The 20,853-nt window shown below is 49.0% G+C and overlaps 7 protein-coding genes across 7 annotated transcripts; all 7 read right to left on the bottom strand.

Moving 5' to 3' along the window:
- Positions 1 to 1,542: 1,542 nt before the first annotated feature.
- C8Q69DRAFT_455252 (isoprenoid synthase domain-containing protein) lies at positions 1,543 to 3,756 on the bottom strand. The gene is made up of 10 exons (XM_028629761.1): positions 3,293 to 3,756; positions 3,050 to 3,176; positions 2,953 to 2,971; positions 2,742 to 2,893; positions 2,649 to 2,658; positions 2,429 to 2,585; positions 2,273 to 2,362; positions 2,177 to 2,210; positions 1,876 to 2,093; positions 1,543 to 1,790 (listed from the first exon to the last, which is right to left on the bottom strand). The coding sequence occupies exons 1-10, from the start codon at positions 3,607 to 3,609 to the stop codon at positions 1,715 to 1,717; spliced, it is 1,200 nt and encodes a 399-aa protein (XP_028487032.1). The 5' UTR covers positions 3,610 to 3,756; the 3' UTR covers positions 1,543 to 1,714.
- Positions 3,757 to 5,031: 1,275 nt separating this feature from the next.
- On the bottom strand, positions 5,032 to 8,441 carry C8Q69DRAFT_455247 (putative ribonucleotide reductase large subunit RNR1). The gene is made up of 4 exons (XM_028629760.1): positions 8,176 to 8,441; positions 7,892 to 8,049; positions 6,886 to 7,826; positions 5,032 to 6,830 (listed from the first exon to the last, which is right to left on the bottom strand). The coding sequence occupies exons 1-4, from the start codon at positions 8,192 to 8,194 to the stop codon at positions 5,288 to 5,290; spliced, it is 2,661 nt and encodes an 886-aa protein (XP_028487031.1). The 5' UTR covers positions 8,195 to 8,441; the 3' UTR covers positions 5,032 to 5,287.
- Positions 8,442 to 9,411: 970 nt separating this feature from the next.
- On the bottom strand, positions 9,412 to 10,388 carry C8Q69DRAFT_134111 (hypothetical protein). Its single transcript, XM_028625339.1, has 3 exons — positions 10,213 to 10,388; positions 9,993 to 10,141; positions 9,412 to 9,906 (listed from the first exon to the last, which is right to left on the bottom strand). The coding sequence occupies exons 1-3, from the start codon at positions 10,305 to 10,307 to the stop codon at positions 9,617 to 9,619; spliced, it is 534 nt and encodes a 177-aa protein (XP_028487030.1). The 5' UTR covers positions 10,308 to 10,388; the 3' UTR covers positions 9,412 to 9,616.
- Positions 10,389 to 10,806: 418 nt separating this feature from the next.
- On the bottom strand, positions 10,807 to 11,869 carry C8Q69DRAFT_455244 (putative panthothenate kinase). Its single transcript, XM_028629759.1, has 2 exons — positions 11,847 to 11,869; positions 10,807 to 11,792 (listed from the first exon to the last, which is right to left on the bottom strand). Exon 2 carries the CDS (start codon positions 11,676 to 11,678, stop codon positions 11,043 to 11,045), a length of 636 nt encoding a protein of 211 aa, XP_028487029.1. The 5' UTR covers positions 11,679 to 11,792; positions 11,847 to 11,869; the 3' UTR covers positions 10,807 to 11,042.
- Positions 11,870 to 13,115: 1,246 nt separating this feature from the next.
- C8Q69DRAFT_134060 (hypothetical protein) lies at positions 13,116 to 14,915 on the bottom strand. The gene is made up of 2 exons (XM_028625337.1): positions 14,743 to 14,915; positions 13,116 to 14,621 (listed from the first exon to the last, which is right to left on the bottom strand). Exons 1-2 carry the CDS (start codon positions 14,751 to 14,753, stop codon positions 13,319 to 13,321), a joined length of 1,314 nt encoding a protein of 437 aa, XP_028487028.1. The 5' UTR covers positions 14,754 to 14,915; the 3' UTR covers positions 13,116 to 13,318.
- Positions 14,916 to 15,169: 254 nt separating this feature from the next.
- C8Q69DRAFT_455236 (putative aspergillopepsin) lies at positions 15,170 to 16,560 on the bottom strand. The gene has a single exon (XM_028629758.1). The coding sequence runs from the start codon at positions 16,162 to 16,164 to the stop codon at positions 15,292 to 15,294; it is 873 nt and encodes a 290-aa protein (XP_028487027.1). The 5' UTR covers positions 16,165 to 16,560; the 3' UTR covers positions 15,170 to 15,291.
- On the bottom strand, positions 16,550 to 20,673 carry C8Q69DRAFT_495754 (hypothetical protein; the record flags this gene model as incomplete). The annotated part of the gene is made up of 11 exons (XM_028632241.1): positions 16,550 to 16,992; positions 17,061 to 17,180; positions 17,288 to 18,997; positions 19,056 to 19,353; positions 19,409 to 19,549; positions 19,598 to 19,702; positions 19,766 to 20,057; positions 20,113 to 20,227; positions 20,283 to 20,351; positions 20,416 to 20,473; positions 20,640 to 20,673. 11 exons carry the CDS (start codon positions 20,671 to 20,673, stop codon positions 16,749 to 16,751), a joined length of 3,186 nt encoding a protein of 1,061 aa, XP_028487026.1. The 3' UTR covers positions 16,550 to 16,748.
- Between the last annotated feature and the right edge of the window lie 180 nt (positions 20,674 to 20,853).

Genomic DNA, 20,853 nt, shown 5'->3' with positions numbered 1-20,853 from the left:
GAATAGGCAGTTGAGATGTGTAACTAACTCCGAGTTGGCATTTGCAAGAAACGTACTTGAAGTGTCCAATCGGAAAGACATCCTACCGTCTAGCAAAATAGTACTCCCATTTGACGAAGGAGATTCTTCCTGGATAATTCCATATTCCTTCCTTGCAAGTTAATCTCTCAAACAGCATAAGCATACCCATTCAAACAATATCCCATACAACCATCATGCCAAAAATGTACATACAAACCATTCGAAACCCGGGGTAGTTACCAACCAAACTCGCCATATCTACTCCGTACTCCAAAGTAAGAAACTAAAACTCCAGTCCTGCATAACACGACACGCCACATCCTAAATCTTCACAGCTTGCCATCGGTCCATCGCAAACCTGCTTCTCAGATAGAAACGTCCCCTGAACAATCTCATCAAGGACCGGCTCCGCGGATTTCGAATAATTGTACCGTAAGGAACTCCTTCACGAATGCAGGACTGAGTGGACTTATGTGGTGATGATATGTAGTTGTATTTCTCTATATCGGTGAGGATGGTTTTTCTATGTCAGACCCAATACATACATTTCATTAGTTACAGTATCGATACTCCTTGTTTCTCTCTTATAGTCCCAAAAGAAAATCAACAACAACAACCACAAAAAAACCAGAACCAAGAACACAGTATAGTAAGTAAGTAGGTAGCACACATACACCCAAAACCTACACCCCACCCCATTCCTCGCCAACCTATACCGCCCCCCCCCCCCCCTTTCCCTCTCCACCATCATCCCCAACACATCCCCCACAACTAACCCCTGCACAGGCATCAAATCCCACATCCTCACCGCCCTCTTCGAAAGCTCATACTCGCACCACCGCACCCGATACGTGCCCAATGTATCGGTCAAGTCGGCCTGGAACATGTCGAGTCTGATAGATGTCCCGGTGCCTGGGAGGAGGTAGATCGAGACGTGACTCCCGCTGCGCGTGTCGGAGGAGAGGAATAGACCGATGGTATAGATGGCGATGCGGATCGTGTGGATAGGGAGGGTGGTGTCGGAGGGGTGGAGGGGGCGGGTTGGTTTGTTGTGCATGAGGTTAGGGAGAAGGCTGGGACTAGGTGTTGTATAGAATGAGATTAGGTATGTCTATTCTGGTTTCATATACGAAAATATGACTCTGTTGAGAATATATATCGATTAAGTGAATATGCCCTTATCTTGCTTGTTGTTTCTCGTTATTGCCAGTCAGGACGGTATTTTCCTACCAAATAATTAACTGTAGAGACACTCAAAGGTCGTGTTGAATGTTTGGTAGACACGAAGGGAAAATCCCTATAGGAAGTTAAGCATTTCATTGTGTAGCTTTGTTTGTATACCCGACCTTGAATAGAATTTGACGGGAATTCCCTTTCTAGCATGTAGTTGCTTGCTTAATCCTATTATTGTTGTCGTTGGTTCTGTTCGAAGAGGATATGAGAATGTAATTTCTAGGGTACTGCTGTATTTCCCCCATCTTATAGGTTAGGAGAGAGAGAGGGGGGGATAGATACTAAAACTTAAATCAAGAAGCTTTCCCTCATTATATTCGACAATCTATATATCTGATCTTCTCATTCGTATATAAAATAGACATATATATATAATTCCCAATCCGACACAAAGACGAGAAGAAAGGAGGAAAGGCAATTAGGCAATTTCTAGTATCTGAGAAACCATTCTACTCCCTCCTCAAGGAATAAGCTTAATCAACCTCTGTTTCCTCGCGATCTCATTTCCCTTTCCAAAGTAGCGTTTCGTGTGGAAACTAGGAAACAAACACAACATCAGCAACCGTCATACCCTTCAAGTAACTAGACATAAAAAAAATATACAGAAAGGCAATAACAAACCTCCAATTCAAATTCGCAAGAACCGTTTCCTGCAACGCAGCCACGTATCTCTGCACTTGCGTATCGATCTCTTCTCCCCACAGCGGCAGTTCCACCAGCGCAACGTACCATTCTTGGTATCGACGGGTGATTTCCTCGCCTAGGCGTTGGTAGGCTGCTTCTTGGGACAGGCCTTGTTGGCGGAGGAGCATGATGAGGTTGTGTTCGTCGCCGTTGACCTGGTTTGAGTTAGTCAGTACTGGTCTGTCCTTTCTGAAGTGGGTGGAAAGGGGTTGGGGGAGGGGTTAATATGGTAACGTACTGCTTCTTTGAGGTAGGACATTGAATCATTCGTTCTATTATCCTGTGTTAGTATGCGGCTATAGAACGGGATAGTCTAAAAGCATAGGTATCTTACAGCAGAACGATCTCCGCAGCTAACGCTTCGAGTTTCTGTATAGAAGCAGATTCAAATACGTAGTCTGGCAGGTTGAGGTTGTTGCAGTATCTGCGATATATGCCATGTTAATTTTGACAGGTTGGATATAATAATTTGATGACCGCTGCTACTTACTCTAGTATGGGATAAATCGGATAAATCCCAACAGAGCCTCTATGGTGGTCGATAAAAGACTCCAGGTCATGAGAAGCCTTGATTGCTTCAGGCTCAGTCTGTTCGAGGACTTCGTTCATGTAGAATAGATGTTTCTTGAGGAATCTCTCCTGAAGACCTGTTTTATGTTGAGTTTAGTTTTCAGATTGGGTTGGTAGTAAGTAAGTAATCTTAGACTCACCTTTAGAGCACTATTATGGGAAAAGAGAAAGAAAGAAGCAAGTCAGCTTGAACTCATATATAACCTCGGTCCTCTGGAAATTGATCGTGCTACCTTCTTGATCTCCTGGCATATCAAGTCAAAGGTCAACATCTCCCCTTGCTCTTCTGAATAAGGTGCTGGATCGGGACTCAGACGAGACAGAGCGGTGTCGATTTCCTCTCTCACGATGTCTGTTTTGTATTTCAACACTCCTTCGTCGATGCCTGTTTCTGGTATGAGCGAATTGAATCATCGAATGTGTATGGGACAGTCTTATTCCTACGGTCGTCGAAGACAAAAACCTTCCGATCCCCTCTGTCAGCATATAACAACCTCAATCAATGGCAGAGCCAAGTACGGAAAAGAAAAGAGGTACCTACCCATCCGACCCAATGGCACGCGAGACGAAAAGCTTCCTTATCGGCATCAGGGGCCCATACAGCAGCGAACCAACACAGGTCTGCAGCGACGAATTTGTTGTATTGAGCGCCATCGAGCTTGCATTTCCTTTTCCAACCACACTTAGAATTAGCCCCTTGCCCATCTATCCATTGACCCATTACACAAAACAAGAAATGATCCGAAGAGAAAAATAAAAAAGAAAAGGATACTCATAATCATACACTTTAAACCACTCCTCCACCTGCGGCTTCACTTCTTCGTAGAACGGATTGACTCGAGGTTTCTGAGCGGCCCACGAGACGAACAGATCCGGTATCCGCATCATGCCCTCTGGCACAGCATCGTCTTCATTTCTAACCTCCGAAGTGGGAGTAGAGCCTAGTATCTTGGATGTAGTCTCCTGGACAGGAGACTTCTCGGTAATTGGCGGTAGCGCTGCATTGTCGTAAGTGTCCTTCTTCACTCCTCTCTTGAAGCTAAAGGCACGTTTGAGAGGATAAGAAAGATGAGGCGCTTGACGGAGATAACTTAGAGCCATTATGATTATGTCCTGAGTTCGAAGCTGTAGATATTTCTTGAAAGCAGAAAAGAAAGATGTTTCAGAAGCAATTGATAGGACAATCAAACTACACTACTACACAGGTACCGTACCATCTTTATATACAGTCTTTCAAGGACAGAAAAGAACATCCCAACAGCTCCGATAGGATAGCCCCAATTTTCAGCTTCATACGTATCCAAAACTGCGTCTTCTCTTCTTCCCAGCTTTCAGGCCCCCACGTGGGGACTGTCTGTTCTATACCGTCAATAACGATTGCTGCGGAACGAACGCTTCCGGATAGACGCATGGCCATGGAAAGGCAGCAGTCTCCATCCACGTGCATGTAAAAGAAGGGTCCATGGGTCTAGACTGATTATCAGCTATCGTTATCATGATCAGCCTCGTCTTAGGGTTGTATCACGCGCTCCAATCAAGCTGGAGAATCGAGACAATTTGGAATACCTCGATAGCCAGGGTGTGTCGACAGCGTAGTCAATCTTCTGCTATCTACATTATAGCCTCATCGATACCTAGGCATCACCTGTCCGGCTAAAATAACCTGATTGACAGCGAATCCCCTCATCCCCAGCCGCGCGATATCCCAGCATCGGAGGCTCAAAGTCCAGCTAAGGTGGCGCGCCCCTCGCTACAAGCGCTTATGCCGGTGAGCAGATAACCAACGTGCATTATTTGAGAACTGTTGGCCGATAACGACTTGTCACAGTTTTAGTCTGGCACCTATGGAGTAGTTGTGCCGAGTATCTCCCCTGTGGTATATCTCCTTCCCGATGGACCGCCTTTTGCGAAATCATATCCAGGGTCTCCGTCAAACAGAAAGGCATTCGTAGATTTTATACCAATTATATCTGACTATGATATTATGACAGACGGTGAAGAATAAATTGACGACGTCTGCAATTCGCATGAGATGATCCAAATGCAGGGTCCTCACCGAATCGCGTAAGCACTAAATGTCAGGGTCTTAGTTACCACTAGGTACCTACCTAGTTGGCACTTGCTTCTGAACCTCCAGCTGGTTCAGCCCTAAGATCCACTGACGCAACTCGCAGGTGAAAAGAAGAGGGGCGATTGGTGCTGCTGACACGATACCCGCCCTTCGTCGTCTGTAGTTTGTTGGATCATGGGATGCCGATAACTAAAATTTACTGCTGATATAATCTCCAGCCTTGCGGATGTCAAGATAGTATTGACAGTTCGGTTGCCTAGCTGTAGATGACGAATGCAAGACTTTTGAGTCAGAAAGACTCAGAATTGATATGCTGTCCGTTCAGGGACGATGGCTGCACAGCCGGAATGTCATGCATGACAGGGATCGACGGAGCCGATGGTTCAGCGCCTACAACAAGTACGTAGTTACAAAAATCAACTCTACGAGATACTGGCGGAGCGCCGGTCATTGGCTAATGTAGAACTTCTGAATTATATTCTAGGAAAACCATGACACCATAACTACCATAAGATACATACATAATGCAAGACTCTGACAGGATGTCGGGGCATATACGTGGGGAAATTTTTGCAGTTCATAACATCGGTGACAAACAGGGAAAGAAAACCAGTAAACCATCAAATTCGTCAACATGCAGATCCAAAACCCAGCAAAGCAACGCGCCCAAGAAGGCAAACGACCAAGATAGGATGATATATTTCCTGTTTAGCCGCTGCACATAATGCAAGCCTCCTTGTTCTCAATGCTGCACTGGAGGACCTTCTGGGAGTAGATGTCATTCTCGCGCTCTTGGCTCTCGTCCCCATCTTCTTCCTGGCTGCTCTTGCCGTTCACTGCAGGTGCTGGCAGCTCCTCGTCGTGGTCGGGAGAAGATGCTGGCTCAGCAGCAATGGTACGCGGGCTGTCACGGACACTGGACTGCTGGGAGAAGGGCGGGAGGGGCTCCGAACTGCCATTCACAGCTGGAGCAGGGGTGTTTGGCTGCTTCTGATCATACATCGGACGTGGGACCGCCGAGTAGGAACCGGAGGACCCAGCACCAGGCCGCCTCTTGATGTTGTTGGTCCGTGCAACATTAGTGTCGGCAACCTTAAGCTGTTCCTGGTCGACGGTGAACTGGATAGGAGCAGAAGCAGCCATAGTGCGAAGGTAGTACATGCCGGTCTTCAGACCCATCTTCCATCCAGCGAAGTGCATACTGGTGATCTTGCCCATAGTAGGCTCCCTCATGTGGATGTTAAGGGACTGAGACTGGTCAATGTACGCGCCACGGTCTGCAGCCATCTGAAGGATGGTACGCTGAGAGATTTCCCACACAGTCTTGTACAGAGCCTTGATGTCGGCAGGAATGTTGGGGATGTTCTGGACGGAACCTCCCTCGGCAATGATGCGGTTCTTCATGTTGTCAGACCACAAGCCGAGGTCGACGAGATCCTTCAGCAACCAAGGGTTAACGACCTGGAACTCTCCCGCAAGGACGCGACGAGAGTAGATGTTCGAAGTGTATGGTTCAAAGCATTCGTTGAAGCCCAGGATCTGACTGGTACTGGCCGTGGGCATGGGAGCAACGAGCAAGCTGTTGCGGACACCATGCTTGGCAATCTCCGCCTTCAGTGAACTCCAGTCCCAAAGGTCAGTAGGGGTCTTGTCCCACATGTCGTACTGAAGGATGCCCTGAGAGATGGGAGAGCCTTCATAAGAGGAGTATGTGCCCTGCTCCTTGGCAAGTTCGACGGATGCAGTCAAAGCACCGTGGTAGATGGTCTCAAAGATCTGGATGTTGAGCTGCTTGGCCTCCGGAGAGTCGAACGGCAGACGGAGAGCCAGGAAGGCATCAGCAAGACCGTTAACACCAACGGCAATGGGGCGGTGGCGCAAGTTGCTCTTCTTGGCCTCAGGAACGGGGTAGTAGTTGATGTCGATAATCTTGTTCAGGTTGCGAACCACAACCTGGGTGACTTCGTGGAGTCTGCCAAAGTCGTACTCGCCACGAGCAGCATCAACGAAAGTGGGCAGAGCAAGAGAGGCCAAGTTGCAAACGGCGACCTCATCGGGGGCAGTGTACTCGATGATCTCAGTGCAGAGGTTAGAGCTGCGGATAGTACCCAGGTTCTTCTGGTTGCTCTTCTTGTTGCACGCATCCTTGTACAGCATGAAGGGGTTACCGGTCTCAGTCTGGGCCTCGAGAATGGCATACCAGAGCTTCTGAGCCTTGATGGTGCGACGACCTCTGCCTTCCTGCTCATACCTGTTGTAGAAGTCAGCGTCGATCCGAGATTACCGAAGGAACAGATGGAACCTACTTGTGGTACAGAGCCTCAAACTCATCGCCATAGACATCAGAAAGACCGGGAGCCTCGTTCGGGCAGAATAGGGTCCAGTCACCGTTAGACTCAACACGCTTCATGAAGAGATCGGGAGTCCAGAGGGCATAGAAGAGGTCACGTGCTCTGACCTCTTCCTTACCGTGGTTCTTGCGAAGGTCCAAGAACTCAAAGATGTCGGAGTGCCAGGGCTCCAGGTAGATAGCGAAAGCACCAGGGCGCTTGTTTCCGCCCTGGTCAACGTATCTTGCAGTGTTGTTGAACACTCGAAGCATAGGGACAAGCCCGTTGGAAGTTCCGTTAGTACCACCGATGTAAGAACCTGTAGCACGGATACGGTGGACGTTGAGACCAATACCACCCGCAGTCTTGGAGATCATGGCACAAGTCTTCAAGGTGTCATAGATACCCTCAATGCTGTCCTCCTTCATATCGATAAGGAAGCAGGAGGCCAGCTGCGGCTGAGGAGTACCGGCATTGAACAGAGTCGGCGAGGCGTGAGTGAAGTATTTCTGGGACATCAGATTGTAGGTCTCGATAACCTTCTCGAGGTCATCACCGTGGATTCCGACCGCAACACGCATAATCATGTGCTGAGGACGCTCAGCAACCTTTCCATTGATGCGGAGCAGATACGATCGTTCCAGAGTCTTGAATCCGAAGTATTGGTAGTTGAAATCACGGTCATAGACAATAGCGGAGTTCAATTCATCCGCATGCTTCATAATGATTTCATACGTTTCTTTCGATATCATCGGCGCCGGCTTATTATTCTTCGGGTTGACATAGTGGTAAAGGTCCTGGATGACCAGAGAGAACTGCTTCTTGGTCTGCTTGTGGAGGTTGGACACGGCTATACGCGCAGCGAGGATAGCATAGTCTGGGTGTGTGACGGTCATATAAGCGGCGGTTTCAGCAGCCTACGCAGAAAGAAAACGAAATTAGCATGCTTCCTCTAGGCAATGGACGGCCGGAAAGGTCCTACCAAGTTATCCAGCTCAACAGTGGTCACACCCTGGTAGACACCAGAAATGACCTTCTGGGTGATAGCAGCAGCATCGACGTGCTCCGGGTCGAGACCGTAACAGAGCCTTGACACACGGGCCGTGATCTTATCGAATTGTACACGCTCCTTGCGCCCATCTATTCGCCCGATCAAAGTTAGCAACAATTTTGGTGAGGAGTAGCAGTGACGATGAACGATGGAATTCATTCACAGGGAAGAGCCCCTCTTCTGAGAGTGAGCTTAGGACCTGAGGGAATACTAACCTCTCTTGTAGACGAACATCTTGACGTCTTATATATCTCGAGACGACGAGGTGGTATTAGAGAGAATCCAAAAGGGTATCTTAACTTCGATCCGTCAAGTGGCAAAGGACCAGTAAATGACGGAACAGTGTTAAGACGAGAGCACAAGAAGAACCCTTGGATAGGGAAAGGAAGAGAAGGTTGGGAGAGAAGACAAGGAAGAAGGAAGACAGCGAGGGGCAGGACAGGAAGTTATTTGATGTCTCCCCGGGGACCAGACGCGTGTCTGGGTAGAGGGACGCGATTTTCGTGTTTGGTGCTAAATGGATTTCATCAGCAGCGATGGGTCACGTCGCTCACGTGATGTTGCTGGTTGCCACAACACTGTTGGTTCAACGCGTGCAAATGCTGATTAATCTACCAAAACAATCCTCCGAAGCTTGAATAAGCTGATCGCGGATTTCCGGCAAAGCGAAAGGAGCTGGAATTTTGCTAGGTTTGGACCTAGGCAGAACAGTGGGTTTATTGTTATTACTTGACATCATCCACACCCTGATACAGTCCGATCTCGGTGTCTAGTCGCCTTCAATTGTAGTACTAGTTCAACAGATCAGAGACCGTCTGATTGATAAGATAGCAACCAACGTGAATGTGTCCAATCTTCGAGTGCGGAAGCAAAAATGGAAGCTAAATGTCTCCTCGAGATAGTATACTCTTGCTAGCTCACTTCTAAGCACCCGAGCACTGCCTCTGCCACTGTAACAAATACTTCTGCAAACAGAATGATCTCGTCGACCCCGATACCTCGAGTTCACGGATCATCTTTTTTTGAGGTAGAAGTGAGAATCCCAGTAGATGTGGATGACGGAAGTAGTCTGAAGCGGTTGCTATTAACGCATTACTGGCCGGTTCATCTGGCTAATCTGCCAATCTGCAATTGCGGCTATCAAGGAGCTCTGAAGCCGTCTGCCCAAGGCAGCAAAGTGGAATTAAGTAGACATACAGTCCCAAACCATGGAGTAGCGGCTGATAGAAATGACCCAGGGTTGTAATCCGATATGCTTTGGAGAAGTTACTTTACTTGTTCAGTAGATTCGGAACTTAGATAACGTAATGGACAATACAGCTGTGCAAAAGCTTTCTCTTCGACTGTTGTCGGGACACGCTCTTCTTATTCGCTGTATTCGAGCTTCGTTTATCGCCCCCGAAGCTGGCAGTTATGATGAAGAATTGAAGGGATGATCAGCTCTTTACTAGCCAAGTCTGTACAGTGTCTGTCGTTGGAGAATCTATGAAACATCTTCCGCGCGCTTTGTCTCTTGTACTAGAGACAGCCGTGAAGATAAAAGAGATATCCACATCTCACATGCTATCGGACGGAGTCGCAACATCAGACATCCATTGTGTTCACAAATCTCTCCATATATCTGAAAAATAGAGGCACCATAAGGGGCAACTGAATTTACAGCATAGCAGCGAAGCCAAGGAAGACAGCAGCCGCGAAGGAAGCGGCAGAGCCAACTTCGCTAGCGGACGCCGCACCACTGGCCACGGGAGAGCTAGAACCAGACGAGGAAGTGCCGGAAGAAGTAGAGCTGGAGGAAGTAGAGCTGGAGCCAGACTGAGAGGTGGAAGAGCCAGTAGCGGTGGCACTGGAAGTCTTCGTAACAAAGCCAGTGCTAGCGGCTCCGGTGCCAGATGCAGAAGCGGTCTTAGATTCGGTCGTAGACTCGGCCTTGGAGGAAGTGATGACTGAAGACACAGCAGGCATTAATACGAAACCATCCCATGCAAATGTATACGCGACAACAACTGATATAAATCAACGTTATACATACCGACTTTGTGTCCCGCGGAAGAGCAAATGCTAGAATAAGCCTGCATCGCGACTTGGGCAGTATCGTCGCACTTTTTGGTGATCAGGGTCTGGAGCTTTCCAGATTGGGGTCCGCAGAGGCTGGCCAGATCAGAAGGGTCGGACTGATTGCTATGTAGACTGTCAGATCCCCATACTGTGACCACGGCGCGCGCCGTTGGATTCATTGAAGCACAACATACCCGACAGCAGACAGCAAACAGCCAGGCGTCTCCGCAGCAACAAAGTTGCAGAGAGCCAGGAAGGAAAAGAACAGGGTCGACTTGGAGGCGAACATGGTGATAATAGCTGCGCTGTAGGCTGATTTGACTCGAAGAGAAGTGATAAGTTCGATAACCAGAGGTTCAGTGCAACGCGCAGGAATGTAGGCGATACCGAAACAGATCAAGGACCGGGCGGGAGAAGGTTAAACGACTGTATGAAAAAAGAGTGACTGTGGTTCAAACGAATGTGAGCAGTATCGTAAAGGAAGGTGGTTCTGCAAGGGTGAAGAAAGGAGCTCTCAGGTTCAAGAGTACGAGATTAAAGCGTGTTTCAACGCCGCGCCCCCAAGGGTCCTGGCGATTCAGTAGATCCCCGGACTTAAACGACCGTTGGCTTGGCATCTTGACCCAGGAACGGACTGAATGGCCCCTGACCCGGTGGTGATTCGTGAATATACTACTGGAATTGTGCCAAGACCTTGGCATCAGCTAGGTATGGACTTTTCTCCAATTCTGATTCTGTTCGACACCAAAACTGCCATGAGACTGAATCGATCTGTAAAGAAATAGGTTTCATGCTTCCATATGAATTATATAATATTCAAAGTATAGTTAACTAACTACTTGACATCAATATTCTTTTCATTCTTGTCACGTGACATCCTGCACAACATAGTAGCCTCCTGTTGCTGGAACGCTGTCAAACAAGGATGTACTGTACATCATGTCCATTCTATAGGTCAGGAGGCTACATTAAATAATGGTCCGTCATAAAGCTATGTCAGACCCGATAAGATAACCTTAGGCCATCATGGGTCCCAAGCTCGGTCATCATTGCTGAAGATAATCTCCTGGACATTCATCCTGTTATCCACAATCTCTCGCCCGTTCACCAGATCGTTTTCTCTTGCTCGCTTGTCCGCGTCGGCTTCATCTTTGGCTATGCCGGCTGCGACATGGCGACGAATCAATCTCTTCCGTGCTGTCTCAAAATCTACCTCCACGAACCAGAGTTCGTCCATCAGCTTGGCAGCTGTGTTCCAGGGTTCTTTATCTAAGCTCAAGTAGTTCCCCTCAAAGAAGATGACCCGGGACGTCGGAGGGATAGCAATGTCATCCTCGACAGGATCCTTGACCGCATGATCGAAACTGGGAGCATAGACAGTGGGGGTCTCAGGAGTCACTTCTTCTCGTAGCGACTTTACGAGTTTCAGGAATTTCTCCGGGTCAAACGTGAAGGCTGCACCTCGCCGGGCAGCAGCAAACTCCGGATCTGGCATTTGAGCCAACTGTGCGCGTGTCAGATGATAACCGTCCATCGGGACGGCGAGAGCTATTGGGGGTAGTTCCGGGTGTTCTTTCTTGTATAGCTGATTGATCCGTTCGGCCATGGCGCGGGCGAGCGAAGTCTTCCCTGATCCGGGAATGCCACTGATAGCAATCATCAACCGAGCATTTTGTGGTGTAGACAGTACCTTCCCTATCCAATATCAACGATTAATAAGTCATTGAGGACTTCCACTAATTGGGATCCGGACGACTACTCCTGCAGAGCATCACTCATTCACTCTTTAAGTTGCAATAAAAAAGAGCAATACATGCATCGAACTTACCCCATGTCTTTTCAACCAATCTATTTACTTGCTCGTCCATGTCGAGTTGTCTGTTCGGAGGACAACTCAGAAGCAGACGGGATCGGCAGAACTGCGACTTGGCTGATAGGACAGCACAATGTGTGCACACGTTCCTTTCAGAAAAGGCTAATATGAAAAAAAAAACAATCGAATTGTACCGGAAACAGGAAAAAGGAAACAAGCAAATAAGCAAATAAAAGATAACGTCCAGGAGAATTGTGTATTTAACAATCGGCCAGCAGCGCGGGGAATAAATGAAGAATGCGGAATACGCGGGGCGGAGTGGGGCTGCACGGAGCACTGCCATCCAGTTAGGCCATGACGTTGGCCGTCTTGATTATTATTATCACGAAATGGATAAGCTAGTAACTACTATCACAGTCGTCTTCTCCACGCATAGTATACCATGTTGTCTCCCAATCCATCGCATATGATAGAGTATTGTAGCGCATATGGTACTGTACAATATCCCGAGTTGCGACCCAGCAGTCGGCGCGTGTCCACACCCTCCAGTCTCACCCCATATTACTCCAGTTCACCCGGACGTACTCTCATCCAACAATACATGGACTAGCACTGGAACTTCTGGATTCAACTGATCTTCGGTGGTGTCACGCACTTGATGCACTTCTTACTCTACTTTTTGTTCTTATTTACCTATAGCGCTAGATTACTATTCGGGAAATTAAGCGCATTGAAATGAAATGAGACATTACCCCTGGTAACTTGGAATACCATAACCAGTATCTGTCTTTTACACCCCTCAAATCCAATATGAACCGCCCAATAAATAGATCCGCGGCAGAATCAAATTCATTCATCGACATCCCGTCCGGGACTATTGGCCGTAGAAAAATAGAAGGCGGATAATACAATGGTAGAATGGGGCCAAGTATGAACACAGGACGTGAACCACATACTCTAGGTGTAAGTGGATCAACGAGAGTAGAAAAGAAAAAGAAAGAAACCAAATTACATCTCGACTCCGCCCCAAGTCGCAACAAGGCATGTCCAGCCGCGAACACGTCGAACAGCAGGGCAAGCATGAAATGAGAATGGCACGTATGATCCCCCTTTTTTGTTGGACTTCACTTCAACCAGAAGAAAACCGTTCGCCACAAATCGTACACAACACTCCATATTCCCGAATCATATGTTCACGTGACGTGCTCTCGGGGGAGGTTCAGATGCTCAGCATCTTTCCCCGAAGCCATGGACGTTCCGAGTTATCTTCTCCCAACACAGAAAGTTCAAGCCAGGAAGGAAAGAGCAGGGAATAAATCAGACAAACAACAGACAGAACCCGCTCAAATGAAACGCCAACACCCCCGGTTATGTAGACCCCTTGTCTAAGAAACCCGCTGTCTCAAAAAAACTCTCAAAAAGGAATAATAATAATAATAATGAAAAACAAGTCGTTTCTAAAGCATCCATGACCTGGACCTATCGTTCTAGAGAGGTCCATCAGGGATATCTGTGCGCGGAAGCTCATCACCAGCGCCGAGCCTGCGGCCCATGGTGCGTGACAGTCCAGCTGCAGCCCACCAATCGTCTGGGATGTCTTCCCTATTCACAAGACGGTTTAGCATGGCTTGCATCTGTTGCAGATCGGGGTCGGCGGTCTCCTGAGAGAATGAGAAGGCAACGGCAGGAATCGGAGGCTGGCTGTCTTGAGTCGAGCCTACGCCGGCAGGACGACGGAGCGAGTCTAGCAGCCGATGCCTACGGTAGCGAGTCGTCGATGGTCGTGAGCTCAAGTCTGGCTCCGCCTCAGTATCAGAATCAGAGCTTGGCCAGTCGCATGGGTTCAGGAGTTCTGGGTAAGGATCCAGGATCATGTGCATCGCTGCGGAGGAGTCCAGAGACGACGGCAATGTGTGAGAGGAGTTGGTCGAAGTGTTTGTCGTGTTTCTTGACGCCCCCGTAGAAGCAGAAGCCGCAGCAGAAGTGAAAGAAGAATCAGCACTCGGTAGCTGTACGTCGGGCGTGATGGTGGTCAGCAGTGTCTCCCACGCATCGTGCTCCTGATCGTCATCCGGGCTGAAACTGCGTTCACGATCTCCAAGGCCATCGATGATGCTCCTACGGTGCGGATCCTGTGAGTTTGCTCCATTCACAGAGCGGTGGCCGACCCGGCGCAACAACGGCATACTAGCAGCCGAATCGTCAGATCCACCCAGTCCTGGAGCGTGCAACAGAGCCGATATATCTGGATGTGGCTGGGATGAGATTGTGCTGTGATACGCAAAAGCAGGAGCGAACCGTGGGGTGAACAGGGGGTGCTCCGAATTGCGATTATTTGCAGACTCTTCTCCCGATGGGGAACGGTTCGAGAGTTCACCCATGGCCCAGAGCGGACTGGGGACCTCGAAGCGTAGCGTCGACTCTCGAGGGATCCTCAGACGTCGTCCGGGATGGCCGTGGCGTAGCGCGTCTCTCAGAATCCTCTGACCTGCCTCCCGTCTTGTGGAATCCGACACGATTGAGCCGCCCGTGAGTTCGAGGAGAGCGTCTTCACCCTGGGTTAGGCCCAACGCTGGCGATCGCGTGTGACGGCGCTCGATTTCACGATTGATCTCTTCGCTCAACTGACGGGGTAGATTCGAGCGAAAGGTTGCACCGCTCAACGGACGAATGCTGCTGCGCGATGAGCGACGGGTGGTGGCTTGTCTCCGGATCGCAGAGCGTGCGGTCGCGGAGGGGTCGCCTTTCCCGCAGGCTCTGGCCTCTGAGGGCGAGGGTTCGCGATACATCCTGCATGGCGGTCAGCGTTGGGATCCTGTTACGGCGCGTGGCATATCTATCGTCTGGCGCTGAGGCGACGCGAACACACGAGCAAGCGCCATACAAAGCGAAGCGGAACGGATCAACTTACGGGATACCCATGGCGGCAAGGAAAAATTAGAGACGAAAAGGCTCGACTTAAAATTCGCCAGGGAACGCGACCACAATAACGGGACGCTACTGAGCGGGAGAAAGGTGACGGGGGAGTTGGGACGAGAGTTGTGGTGTTGCTGCTGGAGACAGCTGTTGATGCTGAGCTTTTCACAACGACGGATCGAGGAGGGCAAAGGGAAAAGCGCACGTCGGGGGAGTGTTGGAGAGCCGCGCGTGAGTCGGATGCCAGATGGGACGGGGCCGATGCCGAGATGGCTGGAGAAAGAGAAGTTAGAATGATCAGCCTTGACGCTAAAATTAAATTAGCTGGCCGATGTGCTTCTCGCGTGGAGATCGAGTCGGTCGGTCTGTGGCGCGGGTGGCGTCGATTGCCTCTCCAGCGTGGCTCGAGATACGATATGAGCTGTATGGTATACACATAGTAAGCCGATTTTTATCCCCTCAACGTAAGTACAAAGAAACTAGATCTAGATCCTAGTCGATCAAATGAACCTGCCAAATCATCTACAGTGATCTCTTTGCTTTCTCAACTATGTGTAACCGCAACCCCTGACGAACCAACGATGTTCGCCTCTGCAACAATCGAGCCATTATCCATGATCATGTCTACTATTACAGCCCCATCTCCCCCAGCCCCAAATGTCTGGTTTCCTATCGCCCTCGCCACAGTTCCAGTAAAGTTGACCGTTCCAAAATCCAAGAACGACACTCTCGACCCTCCGCTCTGATAATCCTCCACGATCCACTCCACGGACTGACCTGTCAATGTCGCCGTCGAGTGCGGCGCACTGACTGTCACCGTCGTGCTCTGTCCAGTACTTTCATTCTGTATAATCGTCACTCCTGTCAAGGCTGACGTAGAATAGACGGCCATAATGATCACGTCTCCTGCCTCTATCGCGAGATCAAGATGGATGGCTGGATCGGGATACCATTCGTACCAGGCTTTGTATCTGGCTTCTTCGCCTTGAAAGGCGACTATGTCAATGCCTGTCTGAAGGATAGCAGCTGTATTGACGAAGCCGTCGATTCCTACCCAGGAAGAGGCGGCCTGGACGTTTGTAGCTGAGGAGGTAGGGATCGGAACGGTGATGGTTGCGGCAACGGAGGTGAGAATTGGGGTAGACGGGAGCGCGGAGTTGAGAAGTGCGACACCGGCCCAATTGTGGCTGTAGATTGTGTGTCTGTGGTCGCTGGTGATGCTGCTCAGGTTTTGGGTCTCTGGACCTGGAAAAGCGGGCACGATGGGGAGAGATTTGTGGGAGAGAGAAAGGTGATGGGTCTCCATTCGTTTAGGGAGACGCTGGTTAGGATCGGCTTGGACTTGGGCAGAGAGGCTCAGTAGCACGACCATGGTCATTACCATTGCATCGAGTGCGGGAACTGGTAGAAGTTTCATCGTCCAAGGGTAGACTGCAGAAGATAGACCAGGGAAAGGAATAAAGACACGAAAGGTCTCAGAGAATTGGTCGGGCGTGAAGTGTTATTTATAGTTATCCTAAGACTTCAGACAATGGAAGTGACCCTTTGTACAGTACATAAGCTAGACTTGGTTAGAAAAGAAATAGGGACAAAGAGATCGCCTTGCAATATACCAAGCAAGTGGCCAACGATCTGTGGGATATGACGGGTGGAATCGAACAGTATTCGATATAGGATCTGGCTCGGGATAAAGAGGACTAGTCATGTACATAATAGAAGGAGAAAGAAAAAAGAAAAGAAAAAGGGGTTTCTATGCAGCATGACTTTCCCAGCCCCTGTCACTCCATCACTGTTTCTATGTGAGGTAAACTAACTTATATACTATGATCTATAACTATCATCCCTTCACCATTTTACGTGGCAGAATCCTCCAATGGTGGGAGTCAAAGCTGGGGTTCCCAAGGTCCCAGTGCCTGCAACAGCAGCGAAGATGAGGGTAAATCTGTTCACGGTAATGTATAAACGAACGAGAAATGCCATATTAGTCTGTGTAGTTCGAAACTACCCTGATGTAGCCACTGACCAGGGAATCTCTGCCAACGAGGACTGGGAGGAAGCTAGAGTGGCAGGGCTCATGGCCGTAGTCGCACTGCTGTCATTTGATGGGACAAACTGCGCTGGGCCATTGTTCTCCGTTTGGCAGCCACTAACATAGTCGACTCGCATCTTACATCCGTTTGAGAAGGTCACTTGGCCACATTTGCCACAGTTTCCTCCAGTCTTATCCATGAGGTGATCATAGGCACTGCGTCTCATTGATTAGCATCGCCTGAATGTCATAGCTACGGTAACAGACTGGATAGGTAGACTCACGCTTGCATCGTAGTGCCTAGTAATTGGCAGCCGTCACCACTCACGAAGACTCCACAGCCAAAGCCTGCGTTCTTCCCGTCGGTATAGCATTCGCCCGTATTGCTATTGGCCTTGGTTGTTCTATTTCATTTCGAGGACCATTAGCATCATGCAACGCTTTTAGGGAGAAATGCCACGAAAAAGCAGGGGATAACAGCTGGGGAAATAAAAAGCCGTGTTGTACCTACCCGTATACTTCGGTCCCTCTTATATAGCTCTTGGCTTCATCGCAGAATTGGCGGAGATGCAAGAATACCTTGCACTCTCCGGACATACCGGAGCACGTATAGCTGACCTCTTCCGGTGATGTATTACTTAACGAGGTAGCAGAAGGCCCAGTTGATGTTGAGGTTTCCGAGCTCGTGGTTTCCGAGCTTGTGGTCTTCGAGGTGCTACTGGTTGTTGTTGTAGTCCATGAAGCTTCCGCCGATCTGAAAGCGGCATCGATTTGACTCGCCACTGAAGCCATGAGAGCCGTGTTTGTGTCCTCCATGTAAGCTACGAATGGGTCAGAAGCGTGTGGATCGTCCGTGATAGTTGTGGTAGTAGTGGTGGCCGTGACAGAGCAGGCCGTGATCGTATCGCAACTGGTAGAAGTCTTGGTGGTAGACGTCGACCTGACAGTATCCGGAGCGCTATATACGAATTCAGTACAGATACCGACTTCCTCTTCTTGACATTCTCTGTCCCCGTTTGTACAGCCTTTCCCTTTGCACAATCCGTTTTGGCAGTTGGGTCCAGAGCACGAGACTTTATGGCAATCAGGTCCACTGCATGTCCCATCGGCCTTGTTGCAGAGGACACCGATGCATCCTATGGAGATACAGCTCAATCCAAAACAGCTTCCATTAGGGGAACAGTCACGGCCAGAGCATCCCACCTTCCGACAGGACTTTGAATGACAAGATCCCTTCTTGCAGCCATCTCCTATGCAACCTGTCTCTTCGCAACGTTTCCCAAGACACGCGCCTGTGTCTTGGTTACAATCGGTGCCAGTGCATCCAAAACTGGCACATAATGGACCGGTACATTTGCCATTCTTACAGTCAGGCCCGCCACATTTGTGTTTATGGGGCGGATCAGGGTCCGAAGGGTCAGCAAAGCCACTTGATTTACCGCCACCCACATCGCAGTCGTTCATGCAAGGGCTGTCGCAAAATGTAGTACATTTCTTACCACATCCTGCCGTGCATTTAGGACCGGGAGGTGAACCTTGAGTAAAGTGCACCGTTGGTCCAACGGGAACAGTCGTTGACAACGGCGTGGTGGACCACGGCCACGGAGGAACGAGAATTGTCCGGTTAGACGTGGTGGTATAAGAGGCTGTGCTGATGTTCAGAGCCTGGAAGTCGTCCGAAATCACAATTGGCCCAATTTCAATGCTAGGGAATAGGACTGTCGACCCGCCAGTCTGGTTGTGGGTTGTGATATTCCAGTTCCACCATGGAATAACCCCTACGGTAATCGGGGAGAGCGGAATTGTAGTTGTCTCGATTATCCGCGTGATCGTAGTCGTGACTGTGACAGACCCATCTGTAGTGATTGTTGTGGTCTTAGGGAAAGCAATTTCCAAGGGAGTGATGAATGGTCCCGGGTGGAGAGTCGTAGGACTCTTCAGAGTACTCGGGGGAAAGATCACGTTTATAGGGCCAATACCGGTGACAGTGTTATCGTGGGGACCAAAGATTTCCTGGCCCACGAGGAAATCACCGGTCCCATCACTGCCTCCTTCGGGGTTGGCCCCATCCATTGATGTATCGACAGAATCCAAGTCGTTGGGATTCCCCAATGATCCGGGGCCACCTAGATCCAATGCCCAGCTGAAGAGTCCACCAAGGCATTTACCATTGGCAAAGTCCGCCTTTTGCTTTAGCGTCTTTGCATTATCAAATGACACCCTATACAAGAAGTGTTAGAAACGCGATTAGGAAAAACAGGGAATGCAAATATGCATACCACTGGTTGTCATTCCAGGTAATCCAGTTCACGCCCGCTGTTTCGTCATATTTGATCGCAGGTTCATAATCCTCCAGAATGCGGTTTATTTCATAGTCGGAGAGTATCCCACTGGTCTGAGTACACTGCCCAGGCGCACCTCCGCCAGCGCCGTATGCAGACTTATCAAAATGGCATCCAGGAGTGTTGCAGTTGGTATTGTTCAGCGTAAAAGAACGACCGTATAAGCCTAGCCCCAAGAGAACCTTTCTAGGATCAATCTTGCTTCTCCATAGTAAGTCCAGGCCTTGGGTGATTTCTAGAAACCGAATCAGTTTGTTACGCACGCACAAGATTCGATGAAGAAGGCTTACCTGTAAGATTCGTATGCGGGTTGACCACGGAAGACGTGTATTTGCTATCTCCATCCCACGTGCCATGGATATCATAGGACATAAAGTTGAAATAATCCACGTAGTCGGCCATGGAAGTAACATCGAAGCCCTGAAGGTACCCTATCTCTTGTGAGCCATTTTCAACACGGGGTCTCCCTATTCACTCACAGTAGGAAGATGGTAGCGTGGCTGTAATGCCATATGTTTTACCACACGCTTCCTTGAGTTCTTTGAGGAAGGAAACATAGTTTTTCGTGTCCGCGCTATTGCCGCCTAACACCACAAGTCTCCAGGTCAACATCAAAACATAATCGTAGAAGGTAGACTGTCACTCACCACGATCAGATGCAGCAGGATATTCCCAGTCGATGTCAATTCCATCAAACCCATGCTTTTTCATAAAGCTAATTGCTGATTTGATGAATTTAGAACGGTTACCGGAAGAACGAACCATATCAGAGAAGATCTGTCCTCCGAGATCCCACCCGCCTACGGAGATATAGGTCTTGAGAGTGGACCTTTTCTTTTTCAGCGCTACAAAATCAGCCATGTTTTTCTCATCATTGGGATACATTGTTTTGATCTCAAATGTTTTACTGTCGATTCCAGCAAACGCGTAGTACAAGTGCTATTTTCTCGTCAGCTTGATGATGCGGGTAGCAGTAAATAGGAATAATGCTCACTGTCCATGGCCTAACGTCGATGTCCGATGGAAGTAACTTATCGCACAGGTGCTGGTAATTCCAAGCTTCATAGTAACCGATATACACGGCGCTGCTTGATTCCCCAGAGCAGGAACTGAATGTTACTATTAGTACTGCATTATCAAGTCGTAGAAGTTAAGATGACATACGGCTCAGGCACAGGCTCGCAGTTGCTCTGGCATCCGCCACCACAAAAGTCTTCACTCGTACCACAAAATCTGCCAAATATCAGAGAATTAGCATCTCCAATGATCATCGGAAAAATCTGAATGTATTCCTTACCCATATTTTGAGCAGCAGACGTTCAAAGGGCAGGTCGTGTTCGCGACAGCCGCATATGCTATGTTGAGTCAATACTACATCTATACTATGCATTCAATTTGGGAGAGTGATACGTACGCCCACATTCCGCCACTGCATTGCAAGTCGACACGCATACACCATCGCCGCAGAAATCCGGGCCAAACCCACAGTAGCCACTGGTGCTACAACAACCACTAACGCACTTTGATTTCGAGGAACAGGTGCCACTGCCACCATTTTGTGCGCAGAGTGATATTACCCCCAAAGAACCCAGAAAGAGCCCTCCAAGTAGGTGTCTTTTCATCTTGCTCTATATATGCAATAGACTTGGAACAAGAAAATGATGATCCGATGTATCTGCTAGCATGAACTGGTGAAGATTCAGTCCCCAGCAGTATATTCCCCTCCTTTGCGACT

This window comes from Paecilomyces variotii, assembly GCF_004022145.1.
Source record: "Paecilomyces variotii strain CBS 101075 chromosome Unknown C8Q69scaffold_2, whole genome shotgun sequence".
NCBI lineage: Eukaryota > Fungi > Ascomycota > Eurotiomycetes > Eurotiales > Thermoascaceae > Paecilomyces > Paecilomyces variotii.
This window is presented reverse-complemented; position numbering and strand designations above follow the sequence as displayed.

What these genes read in the sequence shown, in the direction of transcription:
- C8Q69DRAFT_455252 (XM_028629761.1), bottom strand. Translation starts at nt 3,609, where the DNA reads ATGGCTCTAAGTTATCTCCGTCAAGCGCCTCATCTTTCTTATCCTCTC. An exon ending in GCTGCGGAGATCGTTCTGCT is followed by an intron (nt 2,211 to 2,272) that starts GTAAGATACCTA and finishes ACAGGATAATAG; the next exon opens with AACGAATGATTCAATGTCCT. An exon ending in CTTGCGAATTTGAATTGGAG is followed by an intron (nt 1,791 to 1,875) that starts GTTTGTTATTGC and finishes TTTGTTTCCTAG; the next exon opens with TTTCCACACGAAACGCTACT.
- C8Q69DRAFT_455247 (XM_028629760.1), bottom strand. An exon ending in CTGTTGAGCTGGATAACTTG is followed by an intron (nt 7,827 to 7,891) that starts GTAGGACCTTTC and finishes CTTTCTGCGTAG; the next exon opens with GCTGCTGAAACCGCCGCTTA. An exon ending in TTTGAGGCTCTGTACCACAA is followed by an intron (nt 6,831 to 6,885) that starts GTAGGTTCCATC and finishes CTTCTACAACAG; the next exon opens with GTATGAGCAGGAAGGCAGAG.
- C8Q69DRAFT_134111 (XM_028625339.1), bottom strand. Translation starts at nt 10,307, where the DNA reads ATGTTCGCCTCCAAGTCGACCCTGTTCTTTTCCTTCCTGGCTCTCTGC. An exon ending in TGTTTGCTGTCTGCTGTCGG is followed by an intron (nt 10,142 to 10,212) that starts GTATGTTGTGCT and finishes CAGTCTACATAG; the next exon opens with CAATCAGTCCGACCCTTCTG. An exon ending in TTCCGCGGGACACAAAGTCG is followed by an intron (nt 9,907 to 9,992) that starts GTATGTATAACG and finishes CTGTGTCTTCAG; the next exon opens with TCATCACTTCCTCCAAGGCC.
- C8Q69DRAFT_455244 (XM_028629759.1), bottom strand. Translation starts at nt 11,678, where the DNA reads ATGATTGCTATCAGTGGCATTCCCGGATCAGGGAAGACTTCGCTCGCC.
- C8Q69DRAFT_455236 (XM_028629758.1), bottom strand. Translation starts at nt 16,164, where the DNA reads ATGAAACTTCTACCAGTTCCCGCACTCGATGCAATGGTAATGACCATG.